This window comes from Dermochelys coriacea, chromosome 15, assembly GCF_009764565.3.
Source record: "Dermochelys coriacea isolate rDerCor1 chromosome 15, rDerCor1.pri.v4, whole genome shotgun sequence".
Taxonomy (NCBI): Eukaryota; Metazoa; Chordata; order Testudines; family Dermochelyidae; genus Dermochelys; species Dermochelys coriacea.
This window is the reverse complement of record NC_050082.1, coordinates 13,244,185-13,262,965: the sequence shown is the minus strand read 5'-3', so window position 1 is coordinate 13,262,965 and position 18,781 is coordinate 13,244,185. Positions and strand designations below refer to the sequence as shown.

Here is an 18,781-nt window from a genome sequence, read left to right as displayed (position 1 = left end):
GTCGCCCTGGGATCAGACAGCACCTAATGAGAGGGAATGACAATGATTGCTGCTTCATCTAGGGTAACCAGATAGCAAGTATGAAAAATCAGGACAGAGTGTGGGGGGTAATAGGCACCTATATAAGAAAAGCCCCAAATATCGGGACTGTCCCTATAAAATCGGGACATCTGGTCACCCTAGCTTCATCAGAGCAGTAAGGGTGAAAATACCACTTGGCGGGCCCCACTCAATCAGTGCCAAGGGGTTAAATGGTTTGAATTCAGTTTGAAATGCTCGGCATGTGTGTTCACACCGTGCCCTGCACAAGGGAGCTCTGGTCCCAACTGGGTCCTCTGGGCACGAATGCAATTCATCATCATCGTCGCCCAGCTCTGAATGCAGCAGCGACCCGCGGAGCTGGGGGCACAGCAGCATGATGCCAGGTGTTGAAATGTACTGCCCTCTAGTGGGGACTGGGTGCTATAGCAGGGCCTGTGTGCAAGCCTTGCTACATGAGTGTCCAGTTTATAATTCCAGTGCTGTCCTGGTAACAGGAAATGAGCAATCGCCGTAGGGACGCACCCGGCCCATGTGCAGTATGTGATCATTCTGCCTCCTCTCGCTTCTCTCACGCGAATGGGCTGGAAGGGATTTTGCAGATTTAAGGCCAGGCAGCCACACAGACAAACACAAACTGGGCTAACCCTCCTGGATGACTCCTTTAACACCCTGAGGGCAGACATGCCAAACCCGCAGAGAAAATGCAGAAATTGGGCTTGTTTTTCGCTTAATTGGCTTGTGATTTGCTTGTTGGCTAGTTTTTCCTTGTTTGGCTTGTAGCTTGTTGCTTGTTTGGCTTGTAGCTTGTTGTAGCTTGTTACTTCTTTTTTTTTTATTTTAGGGAGTGGCTTGTTTTGTCCTTGTTTTGGAATGGGATTAGCTTGATTTTTGGCTTATTGTGAAAGTCGGGGTGCTTATTTACCACATGAAAGTGTTAATTACACTCCTTCCCCTGGTCCTGGCTGCACCGCACCCCACCCGAGGAGTCTGAGCAGGACTGTGCCTCCTCCTTCCAGAACTCCCTGGTGCACAGGGGGACTACACAATCTGCACCCTCCCTTAGCAAGTGTAGCCTGCTCCCCCCAGCAGGCCTGCCAGCTCTGCAGGCGGGTGCTGACAGGGTTTGGGGGTGCATGGAGGAAGCAGTCCCTGTTCTCCCCTGAGCCCATGGACTAATATTGGCCTGCCCTTTGCCGGGGGTGGTAATGCTCTCACCAGCCACCCACACAAAAGCAAGGCACAGTCTGGCCCAGAACATCCCACCTGAAGGGAACCTCCACCAACCCCAAAGAGCATCCAACCCCGGGGCAGGCCTGCAGCCCCCAAGCTGCATCCAGCCTGTACAGAGCATGCAGCCCACAGAGACCAGTAAAGCCACACACAGCGTTTGGCCCAGATGGAGTCTGACCCAGCCTGAACAACTGAAACAGTACCGTTATACAAGGCACAGGTGAGACCTCACCTAGAATACTGTGTGCAGTTCTGGTCTCCCATGTTTAAAAAGGATTAATTCAAACTGGAGCAGGTACAGAGAAGGGCTACTAGGATGATCCGAGGAATGGAAAACTTGTCTTATGAAAGGAGACTTAAGGAGCTTGGCTTGTTTAGCCTAACTAAAAGAAGGTTGAGGGGAGATATGATTGCTCTCTATAAATATATCAGAGGGATAAATACAGGAGAGGGAGAGGAATTATTTAAGCTCAGCACCAATGTGAACACAAGAACAAATGGGTATAAACTGGCCACCAGGAAGTTTAGACTTGAAATCAAACGAAAGTTTCTAACCATCAGAGGAGTGAAGTTTTGGAATAGCCTTCCAAGGGAAGCAGTGGGGGCCAAAGATCTATGTGGTTTTAAGATTCTACTTGATAAGTTTATGGAGGAGATGGTATGATGGGATAATGGGATTTTGGTAAGTAATTGATCTTTAAATATTCAGGGTAAATAGGCCAAATCCCCTGAGATGGGATATTAGATGGATGGGATCTGAGTTACCCAGGAAAGAATTTTCTGTAGTATCTGGCTGGTGAATCTTGCCCATATGCTCAGGGTTTAGCTGATCGCCATATTTGGGGTCGGGAAGGAATTTTCCTCCAGGGCAGATTGGAGAGGCCCTGGAGGTTTTTCGCCTTCCTCTGTAGCATGGGGCATGGTTGACTTGAGGGAGGCTTCTCTGCTCCTTGAAATCTTTAAACCATGATTTAAGGACTTCAATAGCTCAGACATGGGTGAGGTTTTTCATAGGAGTGGGTGGGTGAGATTCTGTGGCCTGCGCTGTGCAGGAGGTCGGACTAGATGATCAGAATGGTCCCTTCTGACCTTAGTATCTATGAATCTATGAAACACACAAAGGATCAAACCCACCAGGAGCCTCCAACCCAGACTAACTGCCTCTGCCTAACCCCCCTGGGCCAATCTGGCTCTCCTCCTCCCGCCCCCCAGGTGTTTCTGACCTACTGAGAGTGCAGACTAACACGGCTGCTACTCTGAAACCTGAGAGTGTTCTGCGGATGTAGCTTCACATTCCAGACCCAGAGCGTGCTCTGTGTGAGGGTTTGAACATTTCCTGTTCGCGGGATGTCTCCACTACACACAGCCTGGAGCTGTAATGCGGTTGGCAGGGAAGAGGGATAACCCGATACAGCCAGGGCAACAAAACCAGCCTCAGCCACCTGACCTTTTTGTGATGCCCAGTGGCCTCTCAAGGTACATAGGGAAAACCAACATCCAAAGATTTGCTCAGAGCCAGTTTTAGAGCAGGTAGAGGACGTATAGGGCTTGATCCAAGGCTCATTAAAGCCAGTGGAGAGATTCCCATTGACTTCAGTGGGCTTTGGGTCAGCCCATGCAGAATAGAAATAGGTAATGACTAGGGTAGGGGGTGGTCTTGAAACATCCTGATCATGTTTGAGAACTATACACTCATAGCCTGAGGAAATGCAAACTGTGACTCCTCTGCATTTCTGTGACCATCTCTCTTCAGACATAAGCTTTGGTGTGGGAATAAACAGTGAGCGGCCACCAGGTTTGTGTGTGAGAAAGAGATCCACCCTCCCACGCAAACCTGGTGTGAATGTCTGCTCCACACAGATCTGGTATGATCTCCCTGTGAATTGCTCTGGTGCAGTGTGAGAGCAGAAGAGGTTCCTGTTGCTTGAGCGGGAAACCATGACTCTCTTTTGTGTGTGTGGCTTCACACTTCATTCTGCAGGAGAAGCAAAGTGGGTGGAGGTGTCAGCACATCTCCCCCAGCAACAGCTCCCGAGCCTCACCACCAGAGCAAGAGGTCTCTGCAGAACCTGCCTCCGCTCTGCACGGGCTCTGCACGGTTTCCTCCTTTGTGAGCTCTGAGCTGTTCACACCTTGGAAGGAGCAATGCTGTCATTGCTTGTGATGAAGTGGCAGCATTTAGGGGCTACCACAAGAGGTCATGGTGCTGTGCAAAGGTGTGATTCCATACCACTCCGTACCAGCTCTTCTTGAGCGGTCACATGCATGGCTGCAGAATTTCACTTTTAGTTTAAACGTACAGCCACCGTGGGTGGAAAGAAAATCTCTAAACAAGGCCCGCTGCAGCACTGTCCTGAGTCTGCAGACAGATAGATTGAAACACTGCCAGATTCTGACCTTAGCAACACTGTGAATAACTCCACCAAAGTCAACGAAAAGCAGTTGAGTTACTCCACACTAATAGAAAAGGAGTACTTGTGGCACCTTAGAGACTAACAAATTTATTTGAGCATAAGCTTTCGTGAGCTACAGCTCACTTCATCGGATGCATTTGAAGTGAGCTAAAGCTCATGAAAGCTTATGTTCAAATAAATTTGTTAGTCTCTAAGGTGCCACAAGTACTCCTTTTCTTTTTGCGAATACAGACTAACACCGCTGCTACTCTGAATCCACACTGATAGTGCAACTGAGATCAGAACATGGGCAGATAGCTGTCAGAGAACTGTGAGCTATGTGGAGCTGTGTGTAGCATTTGGGGATGGGGCAGAGCCTGAGTAAAACACCAGCGCTATTTCTGACCCATGGTGAGTAGAAGTTATTGAGAATCTGGGGTGATTTAGGAAAATAACAACTGGTTTTATTGGGGATTTAGCTGAACTGAGCTGAAAGGCCATAGGCCAGCTGTGGAGAGAAAGACTCTTCTCCAAGCTGGAGACAGACATTTCAGATAAGAAATGCAGGTATGTGAAGATGGGCATATCCAGCACTGTGACAGTATGAAAGACATCTGTCCCCATAGCATTCCCAACTCCCTGCGCCGCAGATTGATTTCCTTGTGGCCCCTAGTTTCGGTCTTTGTCATGTAGTGTTAATATCAGTACCACATGTTGTGACATTGCACTCCATATGCTTTATAAAAATATGCTTATAAATGTGAATATGATGTAATTGGAATATGCTTTATGCAAAAGGTCTCTTTTAAGGTATCATTACAAAGCTTATCATCCCTGGGTGAGTGGCAGAGAGGAAGATGGCAGAGTCTGGTATAATACAATCAGAGACGGGGAGGGGAGAGAGGGACCTCAGACCCTTCTCACTGCAGGGCATGGGCCTCAACAACAAAGGCCAACTGGACATTTCATAGCAATATTATAGGGGCCTGAGGAATATTGTATCCACCTAAAGATCAGCTTCACCCAATCACACGACTTTCATCAGTACATTTATTACATGCCAGAGCCACACCACTGAAGAAAAGGGGTGTTTGCTGGAGACATTTGTGGAACACGAGACGGAGGGGAATACATTCACGGTGCCTGAAGTATGGCATACACAGCGTCCGTCCCTGGGTCACTGGTCCCTGCTCTGAGCTTCTTCTTTGTCATTGGCTCGCCAGAATGAGCGCTCCCTGCTGGAGAAGACACCATCTGAGAACAAGCAGAACCCCAATCAGCACAGGGAACAGTGACATTCACTGAGCTGTGATCCTCAGCTCAAGGCAGAAGAGGCTGAGATGAAGTGAATGAGACAGCTCCATGTATCAGCCACAGTGAGAGCGGGGCCCAAATGCTGGGCTGCCCCACGGCCCCCACAATTGCAGCTGCTCTTCAGTGTCTGAGCTGCAATTGCAGTCACAGTCTCTCCATGCCAGCTGCAGGGAATCCCAGGCCCCTGGATTCATGTAAACATGAACCTGTGTCACCTTCCCCTGCCCTCCAAAAATGGGGCCTTCCAGGCTGGCCTGGCAGAGCCAGTTCAGAGATCTGTCTCATGGCGCATCGCGCTGGGTAGACACCCCCACACGGCCACTCAGCCAGTGGATCCCCTGCTCAGTCCCTATGTGGGGCTGAGGAGGTGCAGAGGCTTTGCACAAGCCCTCTGCACTGGAGTGAATTTCACTCCGTGACCTGGGGCAAGTCAACTTATGCCTCAGTTTACTCATCGGTAACTATAGGATAGGAATATCCACCTACCTCACAATATACAGTGCGGTTTATAAAGCACTTAAAAAGCCTCAGATGCTACAGAAGTACAAAAAGTTACAGCTATCATCATTTACATTAGTTCTCAAAGTGACTCTGCTGGGACTGGAGTGACATCTGAGCACTTTCGATACAGAGATCAGCACTTACACTGTACTTGCTCCACTGCAGTTTTGAATAGATCATTTCATGGCCGACGGGCTGTGTAAAGGACTCTCTCCGGGCAGGGGCAGGGGTGCTGCAAATGGGATCAGACATTTCCAGGGAAACTTCCGGTTTCTTGGCCTGAATTCGGCGCTTTACTAATATAAAATACAGAACGACACATGCATATTATGGAATGACTTGGAACACAGGCATGAGGGGAAAGACTGAATTCTACCTCAGTGTCTCTATTTAGGCTGGGTTCTTGCTTTGTAGGGGCTTTCAGTTTTTTTCTTCTGTTAGTTTATTTTACATCAAAAGAGCCTGATCTAAAACCCCTTGCAATTAAAGAGAATCTTTCCATTGACTTCCGTTGGCCCTTTAGCAGGCTCTAGCAGCTGAGGGGCTAAACACTGACTCTGATCCATGCTCGCAACTCCCGTTAACATCACTGGAAATTCTGCCTGAAGTGTGGAAGCGTATCAGTGAGACCTTGCGCAGGAGATATAAAGGGTGTGGAGATTTGGTGACCGTCCCTAGCTGTTAGGTATTATACCAGGGGTGGCCAAACGGCAGCTCCCAAGCCACATGCAGCTCTTTTACAGGTAAGGTCTGGCTCCCAGCACCCACCAACCCATCCCTTGCTATTCTCTGCCTAACAGGATGGTCAGGGAGGAGCTCGGAGCTTCTGCCCTGGGATGGGGGAGTGGGACTTGGGGCAGAAGACTCAAGCTGCAGCACTGTGCTGCAGGGCTGAAGCCCTGAGCCCCGGCTGGCACGCCCGGCTCTCAAGGTTATGAAGATTATCATATGCAGCTCAGAGGATAAGTTTGGCCACGCCGTATAAGAACATGGCTGCTTTGCTCATGCATTAATCACACCCTGTCATAATTAAGAGGTTTCTTATCTTCTCATTCTTTGCTTTGAACTTAAAAAATGTTACAGACTTGTTAATAAAGAAGAGAAATAGCATGGAGCCATGTATGAATTCAGGAAAGACATCCTGAATTGGTCATTTCCCAAAAAAGAAAAGGAGTACTTGTGGCAACTTAGAGACTAACAAATTTATTTGAGCATAAGTTTTCGTGAGCTACAACTCACTTCATCGGAAGTACTACTTTTCTTTTTTGCAAATACAGACTAACACGGCTGCTACTCTGAAACCGGTCATTTCCCAGAAGATTTGCTGTACTTCACTGAGACACCAATAGTAACTTAAAACAAACCGTGGCTGCAAAGTGTATGATGATGCCTAAAGAGAAGCAGTGGAGATTCTTTACTAGCAACTACTTACATGTAAAATAAAAGCCCAAAGCAAGGAGGAACAGAAGTAGCCCAGCAGTCAGACTGGGGATCCGCAGAACATTCACTGGGTCTGGGGGGGGCACTAAAGGAGAACAAACAATATTTGTGAAAAGTCAAAAAAAGAAAAGAAAACTGAATCTCTTCCATTTGCTCCTGTGCAAAGCCTCAGGCGATATTGCCCCTTCGATTAAGGATGAGAAAGGCGCTCAGATACTATCGTATAAGACAGGTTTCAGAGTAGCAGCCGTGTTAGTCTGTATTCGCAAAAAGAAAAGGAGTACTTGTGGCACCTTAGAGACTAACAAATTTATTTGAGCATAAGCTTTCGTGAGCTACAGCTCACTTCATCGGATGCATCCAATGAAGTGAGCTGTAGCTCACGAAAGCTTATGCTCTAATAAATTTGTTAGTCTCTAAGGTGCCACAAGTACTCCTTTTCTTTTATCGTATAAGAGACACTGAATAGACTAGAAAGACAACTCCAATAAACATGCAGGACTGCAGCAAGTCTCCCAGACAAACCGTACTTAACATTCCTGATATTTCAAAGGTAAAGCACAAGCCAAAAGCCCCTTACAAAAGTCCTTTTTCATACATGTTAAAAGAGGGAAAACAAACCCACTGCTGCAACTGTTCTTCACAGGACACCTTGAAATAGATGCTTATCTTTTTTTGGCACTGTTCCAAGACTGAATAGAGCAAGTCCTAACCTCAAAACAGTGTGATTTTCACTCCCTGTTCACATATTTACCAGTACAATCAGTTGTGAATCAGAATTACCTCCTCATAAATTCAACCTGCTACCTTCATAACTTCATCCCTTGTCCACAGATTTGTTATGCAGTAAATGCAGTGAGGATTGTCTCAGGACAATCTTTGTTAGTTGGTATCACACATTACTTCACTGTTAGCTAAAGGAATTGTAACACTAGCTCCATATCAAGAGTAATCAGCAATACTAATCAGCCACCAATAAGTCACCTCACCAGCAGTAAACAGCCTCAAATACGCAACATAAATAACAGACACACTTAGGTCGGTATCTGTGTGAACAGGTGGTGTGTGTTTGTGGTTTTGTAGATGCTTTAAGTTTTTCCGTTGATTGATCCCCAGCTCTTTTTCTTGATAGCAATCAGTGGACTTGCAAAACCCAACATTGCTGCACTTCAAAGGGTTTCTTTTTTCAGACAGACACCATATGCAATATACAGCCATGCTGCAAATGGTCTCCGTGTGAATACTGCAAAGCTTTGAGAAGCATTTCCGGTTGGGCTAAAGGCGCTGGCCAGGCAGTCTGTGTGGACAGTAACTCCATGCTGTTTCTTTGCTAAAATGCAGATTCTTTTTGTCCCTGCCCGCTTTCCTGCCGAAAAATAGCCACTTAGCAAGCAATGGCCCATCAGCCTTGTTTACACCAGGCTGAGGCATCAGCTTACTCTTACTCATATCTATTCAGGGGACACCATCATAAGGCCTAATCACATCAGCCACACTATCAGAGGCTCGTTCACCTGCGCATCTACCAATGTGATATGTGCCATCATGTACCAGCAATGCCCTTCTGCCATGTACATTGATCAAACCGGACAGTCTCTATGTAAAAGAATAAATGGACACAAATCAGATGTCAAGAATTATAACATTCAAAAACCAGTTGGAGAACACTTCAATCTCTCCGGTCACTCGATTACAGACCTGAGAGTGGCTATCCTTCAACAAAAAAACTTCAAAAACAGACTCCAACGAGAGACTGCTGAATTGGAATTAATTTGCAAACTGGATACAATTAACTTAGGCTTGAATAGAGACTGGGAATGGATGAGTCATTACACAAAGTAAAACTATTTCCCCATGTTTCAGAGTAGCAGCCGTGTTAGTCTGTATTCGCAAAAAGAAAGGAGTACTTGTGGCACCTTAGAGACTAACAAATTATTAGAGCATAAGCTTTCGTGAAATGCATCTGATGAAGTGAGCTGTAGCTCACGAAAGCTTATGCTCTAATAAATTTGTTAGTCTCTAAGGTGCCACAAGTATCCTTTTCTTTATTTCCCCATGTTATTTTTCCCTCCACCCCACCCCCCACTGTTCCTCAGATGTTCTTGTTAACTGCTGGAAATAGCCTACCTTGCTTGTCACCATGAAAGGTTTTCCTCCTCCCCCCCCCCCCCCGCCACTGCTGGTGATGGCTCATCTTAAGTGATCACTCTCCTTACAGTATGTATGATAAAACCCATTGTTTCATGTTCTCTGTGTGTGTATATAAATCTCCCCACTGTATTTTCCACCAAATGCATCTGATGAAGTGAGCTGTAGCTCACGAAAGCTTATGCTCAAATAAATTTGTTAGTCTCTAAGGTGCCACAAGTACTCCTTTTCTTTTTGCGAATACAGACTAACACGGCAGCTCCTCTGAAAGCTTAATCTTTTGTTTCCCTTCTTGCTGATGACTCTATTTATAGCTTAAATGCAAATTAGGCAGAGCACACATTCCTTGGTTTGAGGACAGACCTGTTTGCCAGCTTCTGTTTGGGCAGGGCTGTGGTTTGGAACATGCGTTAACACCACCATACGGGGCATCTTACAATGTCACAGTTTTGCCACACATATTTTACCAGGACAATGTTGACCAGATAATTATTAGTTTTCAAATGATACCTTACAAGACATACCTTCCTCAAAGATTATTACAATAGTGTGTGGGAGGTGGACATAGGGGTACGTTCTATCACAGAGAGTGACTGGTTTCTTGGGACTGAGTGTAACCTGAATATGTTGTGATTTTTGGTGGAAGCATGGGCATAGTTTTGGAGGGCAAGGGGGGCGTTGCCCCTCCCCCCCAAACTGCAAGCCTTGGACAGTGGCTGAATTTCCGACACACACACATGTGGCCCCGTTGGACTGACTGGAGCTGCCCCGTCAAATATAGAAGTCAAACTATGCCTATGGGTGTAAGTGACCATTTAGCATATAGTCCAGATTGCCTGGGTGGCAAGATAGACTGGAGAGTCTGAGCCTTAGACTCTTAAGGGGACGGACAGTGACTCCCTGGTAAGATGGTTACAGTGATCTAGGAGTTCTCATTTGTTACTCACTTGGTGAAATCTAATTATAGAACATACCACCAGTTTGGGGTGTCTGCCCGCTTTTGACAGTCAGCCCAGAGGTAGGCACTCACAATCGTGAGCAGCTGTCATGAGCCACTCCAGACAGTGTGACAACGATCACTGGTCCCTCTTCTTGAGACACACAACTGAGTGTCTGTATTTTAAAAGTGGCCTGATGCGTTTCTAAAATATCCAAAGAGGGTAAAGAGCAAAGGTTTTGCTAATATATAAAAAACAAGAAATCCTTTGCAGTTTTCTTGTGCAAGAATCTGAATTCTGAATTCTCAATTGTTCGATACAATCCAGTTCCCGATGCATTAAAGTATGAACATTCAGCCAAAACAATTAGTTTAATATAAAAATATGCTTAAAGAACAAGGGAAAAGAGAGAGAGAGAAATAAGATGAACATCTTACAACAATCCACAGGAAATGAAATGTTGTAGGGATACTGCTAATGCTGTAATTTTTGTTGTAGTCAATAGTCACTTGGAAATTAATATTAAAACATGCATTAGGTTCAGGAACTGTCATTGAGTTTTACTGGGGTTTAGGTGCCTAACCCTGTTCAGCGCCTTTGAAAACCAATCCTAAATATTGACTTATTATAACAGTGTTTATTTATAAATTCATACATGCCTTAATGATTATAAAAGAATCTTTGCATTACAGTTAATTAATACAGTTAATTAATTCAATGCATTAAAATAACAGCAGATCATTTCTTACATTTAAGAGATGGTGTTTTATTTGTGGAAGAAAAATGTTTACCTCTTGTCCCTGAATTACGTGTCAGAAAAAAGACAGACAGAGATGCAAGGTCAATAAACTCTACAATGCATAAGGCAGAAATTACTTTTTTAAGGATAATTCCCATGATTAAGAACTGGGGAATTTACAGATAGGGCCAAATCCTTCTCACCTTACTCATCCAGATAGTGCCTGATCCAAAACCCATTGAAATCAATTGGAGTCTTTGGATCAGATCAATGATCCCTTTGAAAAGCAGGGAAAATATTAAGAGTAAATAAACTCTGTTCAAAGTACTGATGGCTCCTTCTCAAATGTAAAAAACCATCATATTTCTGAAACAATTGACAATGGGCCATGTACAACAGAAGGAGCGCGGTATTTTATTTAAAACCTAGGATATATTAAATATATTTGATGATGATGATGACGATAACCATCCTGAATTAATAGATCTAACAAACTAGATTCCAGAAAATAGATCTTTTTCCAGCTATTAAAAAGTCCAATATTAGAAAATCAACAGATTTCTATAGACCATTTGTTTTTAGAGTAATATAGTTATTCTGTTATAAAAGCAACTTTAAATTCCGTAACTCTGAACTACATTTTTATTTTTCAATTTGATTACTATTTATAATTGTCCATTAAAATAGTCTAAGATATTATTATCAATAACAAAGATCAGGAACACTTTTTTTAAATAAGTTTTTTATTATGAAAATATCCATAAATATATTTAGATTTAGCACAGCTAAATTAGCAGGACATTTTGAAAACAGAGTAAGGTTCTGTATAATGGTACAGGGGAGACAAATAATTACTCTGTCTCATAAATTCAAGGAAGGAAATACAGTAGGTATAATAATTAGAATTAAAGTATAATTTTGGCCCTTAGGGATGGAAAGTATCTCCTAGAAAGGTCTACCATTGCTATAAATATGGCAAATTTGCCTTTTTGGTCAAATTTGCTAATTCATTTGCAGAAAATATACACAAGAAGCCATGTACATATATGATTTTTTTTTGTAAGCAAACTGCAAATTTTTCTCCCCCAATCCTCAACTATACAGGTTATTATGGAGCCAGCTCACACTATAAAATATATATGTATTTTAAATCAAAACAGTGTAAGCTCATAAACTTGTCTTGGATCACATTAAGCTCAGGGGTTCCAGATAGTCATGCACGGTTGTGACATATTTAAGAGAATTACAACCAATGTACAATTTCTCAGCACTAGAGATGGTGACATGTAAGTGATATGCTTGGTTTGATAAATAAGCTAATGTTCTGTGTAATGTTCAATAAAGTGATTGCAATGGAAATATTGACAAGAAAATGCTATAGTTGAAATATAATTGCATGGCCATATGTCGAAGAAGCTTTTAAACAAGTCATACAACATGCTTGCATATAAGTCTTATTTCATAGGAAGCAAGAGATCTAAGATTTCTCATGCACACGCAGCAGAGTGTCCGACAAAGAGAAAGAAACAGGAGAGAGAGAAGAGAGAGACACTCACCTGCGACAATGAGATAAGTCCCGTTTGTTCTTGATTTAACAGGGAGTGGCACTATGATCACTTCGCAGTAATACAGGCCACTGTCATTCACCTGCACCTCGGGGATCAAGAGAGAGCTGGTGTTCTTTTCAAAGTCTAACTGACCCCTAAAATGACCTTCAGTGACTGAGACCGGGACACTGGTATTGGACGAGTCTCATCTAAAGGATAGGATCCTATTGGACACATTTTTATGGATCATCTCATACATCCAGATTATCTCGTAGAATGGATTGCCAACAGCAGGGGATCCATCAAAGGAACACTCAAAGGAGATGGGTTCCCCTTCAGTTACCGAGATCACTGGAGGGTTTTCCCTAGAATCTAAAAGGGAAAAGTGTAGTTAAAAGCAGGCATCTCAGCAAACTCTGGACCTTGCTGTTTTGTAGGGAATGACATCAGCTAGTTCAACCTACTTCCATTTTATTTGCTGTTAGTTTTTGTGTGTGTGTTAATTTACCGCTGGTGAAAGGTGCCAGATTGACCACCTTGGAGAATTAATTTCTCTGGTTAGCCACAGATCAGACACAGCATAGACAAGTCTCCAGTGTTACAAGCTTCCATCACATTGTCCAACAATATGCCTCATTGCTGACCTTGACTTTAATCCCTGTGGAGTCCTTGGGGGTGCATCATTGTTACATTTTTGTTACTGTGTATGATGTGATGGGGTTTTGTGTTTTTCTATCCACTGAATTAATTGTACAATCAGATACTATTGGGAACACCACATCCATCTGATGCTCTGTGTGCCTTCTGTTCAATAAAGTAATCTTATTTAGATTGAACATAACTTTATAGGCTAGGCAATATAAGTGCCCTAGGCTTTCATTCATCTCAGGGGAACTGTCAAGGATTTTACAAACGTTCTTTCTTAAATTTTTGGATATCAATAAAATCTAGTTTGATATACAATAATGCCCCCAATTTTTAACCTGTTCCCCCAAATATTTAATGCTACTTAGATAATATTTCCTTATCAATTATATTACTCAATTTACTTTTGTTATAAATGCCAAGAACTAATTATTTAATCTCATCATTCTAGAGAGCCCAAAGAAAAACATGACAGGAAAAAAACCTAATTAAATTCAATTAAATTGTTTCTTTGTATATAGGAAAAGGGATTTTTTTCCATTTCAAAGCAACTGGGTGCCATCTACTTTCCATGTTAATTCTCCAATTTATACTGCAATCATGAGTTATATTTGAATACTAAAGCATAATTACATAGACATTGCAATATATATTTTTTCATTTTAACACAGTTCAGAAGAAAACTACACCTGCTATTCATCACAAAAGCATTTTTATTCACTCATTTTTCCATCTATATAAAAGCAGGTACTCTTTTTGGTGAATATCTCATTGCTAATCTGGATTCAGCACAGTTTGTATGTCAAGTTCCATAAAAAAACAAAATCCAAAAAGAATAATTCTCTTTTGATGCACCAGAAATAATGTAAATCAAACAACGTATAAAGATTGTCAGCAAGAAAACACAGCCCTAATTAACAGAGCTAGACCTGGTCCACAAAATTCAATTCAAACCCAGATTTCAAGCCCTTTAGAGATCTGGAGGTGTTTGGATCTGGGGTTTGGTTTGGCTCATTAGAGGAATGGGCCAGATCCATGTTTGGATTCTGAATTTCTCCAAGTTCAGGGCAGTTCTGATCTGGGTTTAGGATTCAGGCTCATCTTTAATATTTCATCTTTCCATTTTCCACTGTAAGCCACCCCAACCCCAGTACTGCAGGTTTACATCTGGCTCTTCCACTGAGCAAACTTCCCAAATGCCCAAGGCAGGAGATTACCTAAGTGGTGCAACTCTGCTTACCTAGGGAAACGAACACTTCCAGCAAGAAGGAAAGCACCAACACAGAAACAAGAAGAGCCATGCTTATCCCATGTCCTCTTGTATCTCTCTATCTCCAAAGCCTCATGTTGCTCACAGAGTCTGCAGACACCATTAATTGACAGTAGAGGCTGCAACCTGGGCGTGCGTCTGAGTAGGAAAGAGAAAAAATCTCTCACCTCACTCAGGGACGTAGTCTGCAGCATGCATACGACGAACCAGTGTGATAAGTAACCCTAATAATAAACCTGTTCTACCCCCACGGCCTTGCAGTGAAGATAGCCCAAGGCACATGCTTCAGAGGAGACATGTCCCACATCAATGCAACCCCAGCACATTGACCTTTTCAAGAAATAACAACAGGGGAGAGTGGATAATGGAAAGAAGATGATCAGAGAAATTAATTGCCAAACTGAAATGACCTGGATGAAAAGTTCCTTGTGCTGCTTCCCCTGGAGGAGGAGAACTCCCAGTTCCCTGATGGGACCCCATATTAAAAATGACATTTTTCGCAGGAGAGTTTCCTTCCCCCTCACACTATGACTCCTGACTCTTCCTTGCCTCACAATCCCTCATCACCACTGTTCATAATGTTCAACTTTTACACTGTTCCATCTTACCCAGCAGCCTCACCCTCACTGCCTCCCTTAGCCTCCAAACCCGGATCAGCTCGTCCTCACAAACACGGTCCATCCATCAGGCCTTCCTAACTCTAGGCAGCGAGTGTTGGAGTTCTGCTCTGGAGCTAGAGGGCTGGCAGTCCTTGTCCTAGGTAGCAGGCGATATTCTTATCACACTTCAAGCTGAAAGCACCTATTTTGAATGTGAAAATCTTGTGTTACTAATATTATGAAGTTGTTGTAGCCATGTTGGGCCCAGGATACAAGAGAGACAAAGTGGGTGAGGGAATATCTTTTACTGGACCAACTTCTATTGGTGAAAGAAACAACTTTCAAGCTAAACAAAACTTTGTGTAGCTCAAAAGCTTGTCTCCTTCAGCAACAAAAGATGGTCCAATAAAAGCTATTACCTCACCCACCTTGTATCTCTAACATTATGAGGAACCTCTACCGTAAATGAGAGTGATGCAGAGGGTAGAGGGTGGAGAGTCTGATGGACTGAAAAGAGGGGAAGAAAGTGGGTGACCATTTCTTGATCACCTCAGGGCAGTGGGATGGTGAAGATAAGGCCACTATAGGCAAGTGCAGCTGTGGTGGCAGTGTCCATCAGTGAACCACGCTGCACTGACTGAGTGTGAAGGGTTGGATGGGAGATGAGAGGTCGTGGATGGCAGTGAGTTTAACGGGGACAGAACAGCCGTTCCTGAATGAGCTGAAGGGGGTGAAGGAGGAGGGGGGACTAGGGATGAGGCAGTCAATTCACAGAAGAGGAGGAGAATCAATGTTAGATAATGAATTCACTACTTAGAGAGACAAATAAAAATGGCAGTTAAATCAGTTAATAGAAAAGGAGTACTTGTGGCACCTTAGACACTAACAAATTTATTTGAGCATAAGCTTTCGTGAGCTACTCACGAAAGCTTATGCTCAAATAAATTTGTTAGTCTCTAAGGTGCCACAAGTACTCCTTTTCTTTTTGCGAATACAGACTAACACGGCTGCTACTCTGAAATCAGTTAATGAATCAGTTCGATAATTAATCATCAGGTAGACAATTAAAGCTGCCAAATAAGCGTGACGGGCCAACTAGCAGGTTTGGGTGGGCAATAGGGAAGGTGGCCAGATGGGCGGCAGGCAGTGCTGCAGGAGGGTCCATGGCCAGTTACCAAGGAGCAGTTCAGCTAGCTGAGGGGAGACATCAGCAGCAGACTCTGGAAGTAAAAAAGGCTGCAGAGGTCTCTTTCCCAGCACTGCTGATGAGAGGGGCTGGACTCCCCAGGGCAGGGGACAGGCCAGAGAGGTGACAGCCATGCAAGTAGACAAATGGCTGGAATTGGAGCATGATGCTGGCACAAGCAGCCCTGCTCTTACCAAAAGTGCCATGCGATCTTTAATACACCGGTGCTCAGAGCCTTGATTTGACATCTCATCTGAAATACAGCACCTGTCCCAGCTCAGTGTTTGCTGATGCCACACTGGGACCTTGCATTCAGTGCTGACTGACTGGGACCCACGTCACCTTTTGAGTCCCTGACACCTCTTCCTTGAAGCCCCTTGAGTTTCCCTTGGGGAGCAGGGCTTAATTTGTAATGAAAGAGGTGCCAGGGTGCCAGCGATTAGGAGCCGGGGCTCCAGGAATTTTTTTACATTCATAACTGATGCAGCAAGCCCAGAGGTGTCGGGGCTATGAACTGCCAAGCCCAGAGGTGCTGGGGCTGAGGCCTGACAAGTCCTGGCACAAATTAAGCACTGCTTGGGGGTCTCGAAGCCAAGGACTGACCCTGCCGACCAGCTCACAGCACAAGGTGCTGTGTCTGCGAGTCGTGTGTTTCACCATAAACATATACCCCCCTCAAGTGGCGGCTCAGTGGTATTTACATCTTTGCATCTGGAAGGAAACCACTGAGATCAGTAAAAGTGGCGTCATCTCTGAAATATTTCAGAGTAGCAGCTGTGTTAGTCTGTATTCGCAAAAAGAAAAGGAGTACTTGTGGCACCTTAGAGACTAACAAATTTATTTGAGCATAAGCTTCGTGAGCTACAGCTCCCTGCATCGGATGCTGAAGTGAGCTGTAGCTCACGAAAGCTTACGCTCAAATAAATTTGTTAGTCTCTAAGGTGCCACAAGTACTCCTTTTCTTTTATCTCTGAAATAGTAACACAGAGGTTGGCGTGCTAGTTGTTGGGAATGGCTCTGTTTTATGGGGAGAGGCAAGCTGGGTGTTAATGTTGAGGCTGATGTCAGAGTTGTCGAGGTACCCTTAGCTGGTGATTTCGTTAGCTGTCATGTTTGAGGTTGGCATTGTTCCGTGGATGACTTCAATGGCCCCTCTTCTCTTAAATTTCGCTTAGCAACCGTAACCATCAACCAACCAGATCCTTTGTTTCTGGACAATATCATGATCTACGTAGCTCTGTGGTATCGTGGGTCTAACCCGTGCTGCCCCTGTGTTGTAAACATGCTACCCACCACAGTGAAGCCTGGGACTCCCCTGAGAGGATTCTGGGCAGATTAGATCAGCTCTGCACCCCCTCTTCCCAGCTCAAGCTGAGGATGAAAGAGTTTAGCCATAACATGAGAGTTGGCATCCGATTTCCCAAGACACACCAGTCCTCCACCCGCCGCTCCAACCCCCCCCACACCCTCAGCCCATATAAGGCAACCTTGCCAGCTACACACAGGTCTATAGCCATGAATACACAGGAGAGGCTGTGTGGAGATGACGCCACTAAAAGGCCCCAAGGGACCAAAATATCAATACCTCGCTGTTTGCCTGGCAACCATCACCATGGGGACAGTCTGCAGCAGCAAGTGTTGCATTTAGGGTTATATCCCAGCTCAGAGGTCTTCCGGTGTTTTGTGTTGCCATGGAAACAGTCCCAAAGCCAGGACAAGGCATTGGGCCCCTTGCTGGGAGAGGAAGAGCCCGCCACTGTAAATAAATGGATTGATTGAAGTAGGAAAGGCCTGAAGGGGAGTCAGCATGAACCAGAATACCATTCAAACTGGCATTCCCAAGTGCCTCCATCCCAATCCCAGCTCTCCCACAGACTCACTGGGTGGCCTGAGTCGTGAGTCTCAGTCCCTCTTCTGTAAAATGGGGATGAATGAGGCTTTGCCCATGGTGGTCGTGAAGCAACATGCAATCCCTGCTGTTTGTAAATGGCTCAGAAGAGGCACTGTGCTGGCTAAGCACTAGGAATGATCACCATTCAAATAGAGGGAAGGAGGGCTTTGAACCTGAGGCACAAAGTGCAGCAACGGCTAGAAATGCAGCCCTGTGATCGTCTTTCTTTGCCAGCTTTCCCCGTGCACATTGTATCAAATATGCTCTGTTTACAGTACAGTTATCCCCATGGTACAGAGTGACTTACCCAAGTCACCCCTGCAGAAGAGCTGGGAATAGAACCCCCAGCTGCTGTGTCCCTGTTCAGTGCTCTATCTCCTGGACCGCACAGCCCCTCTGGCCAAGCCCGGCCTGGCTGCCAGGCTAGACACTCACCCCTGCCTCTAGAGACGCAGCGATCGCTATTACTCTGCCAGTTCTCAGCACCAGCAATTGAGACTGTGGAGTCAGGACTGTGCTGGGGATTCGTTGATGCAGCAGACAGCCGAGACCAGAGGTGCCACTTGTACAGTTAGCCTGGCTCTGCAGTGCTGATGGCTTTCAGTGGTGGTTGGTTCAGCTGAGCTGGAAAACATGCAGGCAGAACATTGCGCAGCACCGGGGTTGCTGAGGCCCTGAAAAAAGATGGGCAAGGAATCCTCTGAATCAAAAGCAGAGGCCCCTGGGATTGTTATTCGGTGCTGATGATGTGGCATCAAGATGGTCTGGAACCATACAATGCCCTCATGGGCCGCCCTCCTGGATGCTTCTGCCTGCTTCAGCACAGCCCCTGCCCTGGCCCCTGTCAGAGCTTCGCTGAGGAGCTTTGGAATCTGCAAGAGTTATTTCCCCGTTGCTG

General features: G+C 44.8%; 1 protein-coding gene and 1 long non-coding RNA gene across 2 annotated transcripts; both read right to left on the bottom strand.

The window, feature by feature from the left end:
- Positions 1-4,701: 4,701 nt before the first annotated feature.
- Positions 4,702-14,888, bottom strand: LOC122456835. Its single transcript, XM_043498371.1, has 6 exons — positions 14,816-14,888; positions 12,302-12,496; positions 10,756-10,806; positions 6,913-7,002; positions 5,625-5,776; positions 4,702-4,919 (listed from the first exon to the last, which is right to left on the bottom strand). Exons 1-6 carry the CDS (start codon positions 14,886-14,888, stop codon positions 4,800-4,802), a joined length of 681 nt encoding a protein of 226 aa, XP_043354306.1. The 3' UTR covers positions 4,702-4,799.
- LOC122456807 lies at positions 14,889-18,766 on the bottom strand. The gene is made up of 3 exons (XR_006275886.1): positions 18,191-18,766; positions 17,578-17,748; positions 14,889-15,008 (listed from the first exon to the last, which is right to left on the bottom strand). It is a non-coding gene; the product is annotated as an uncharacterized LOC122456807 (long non-coding RNA).
- Positions 18,767-18,781: the final 15 nt, after the last annotated feature.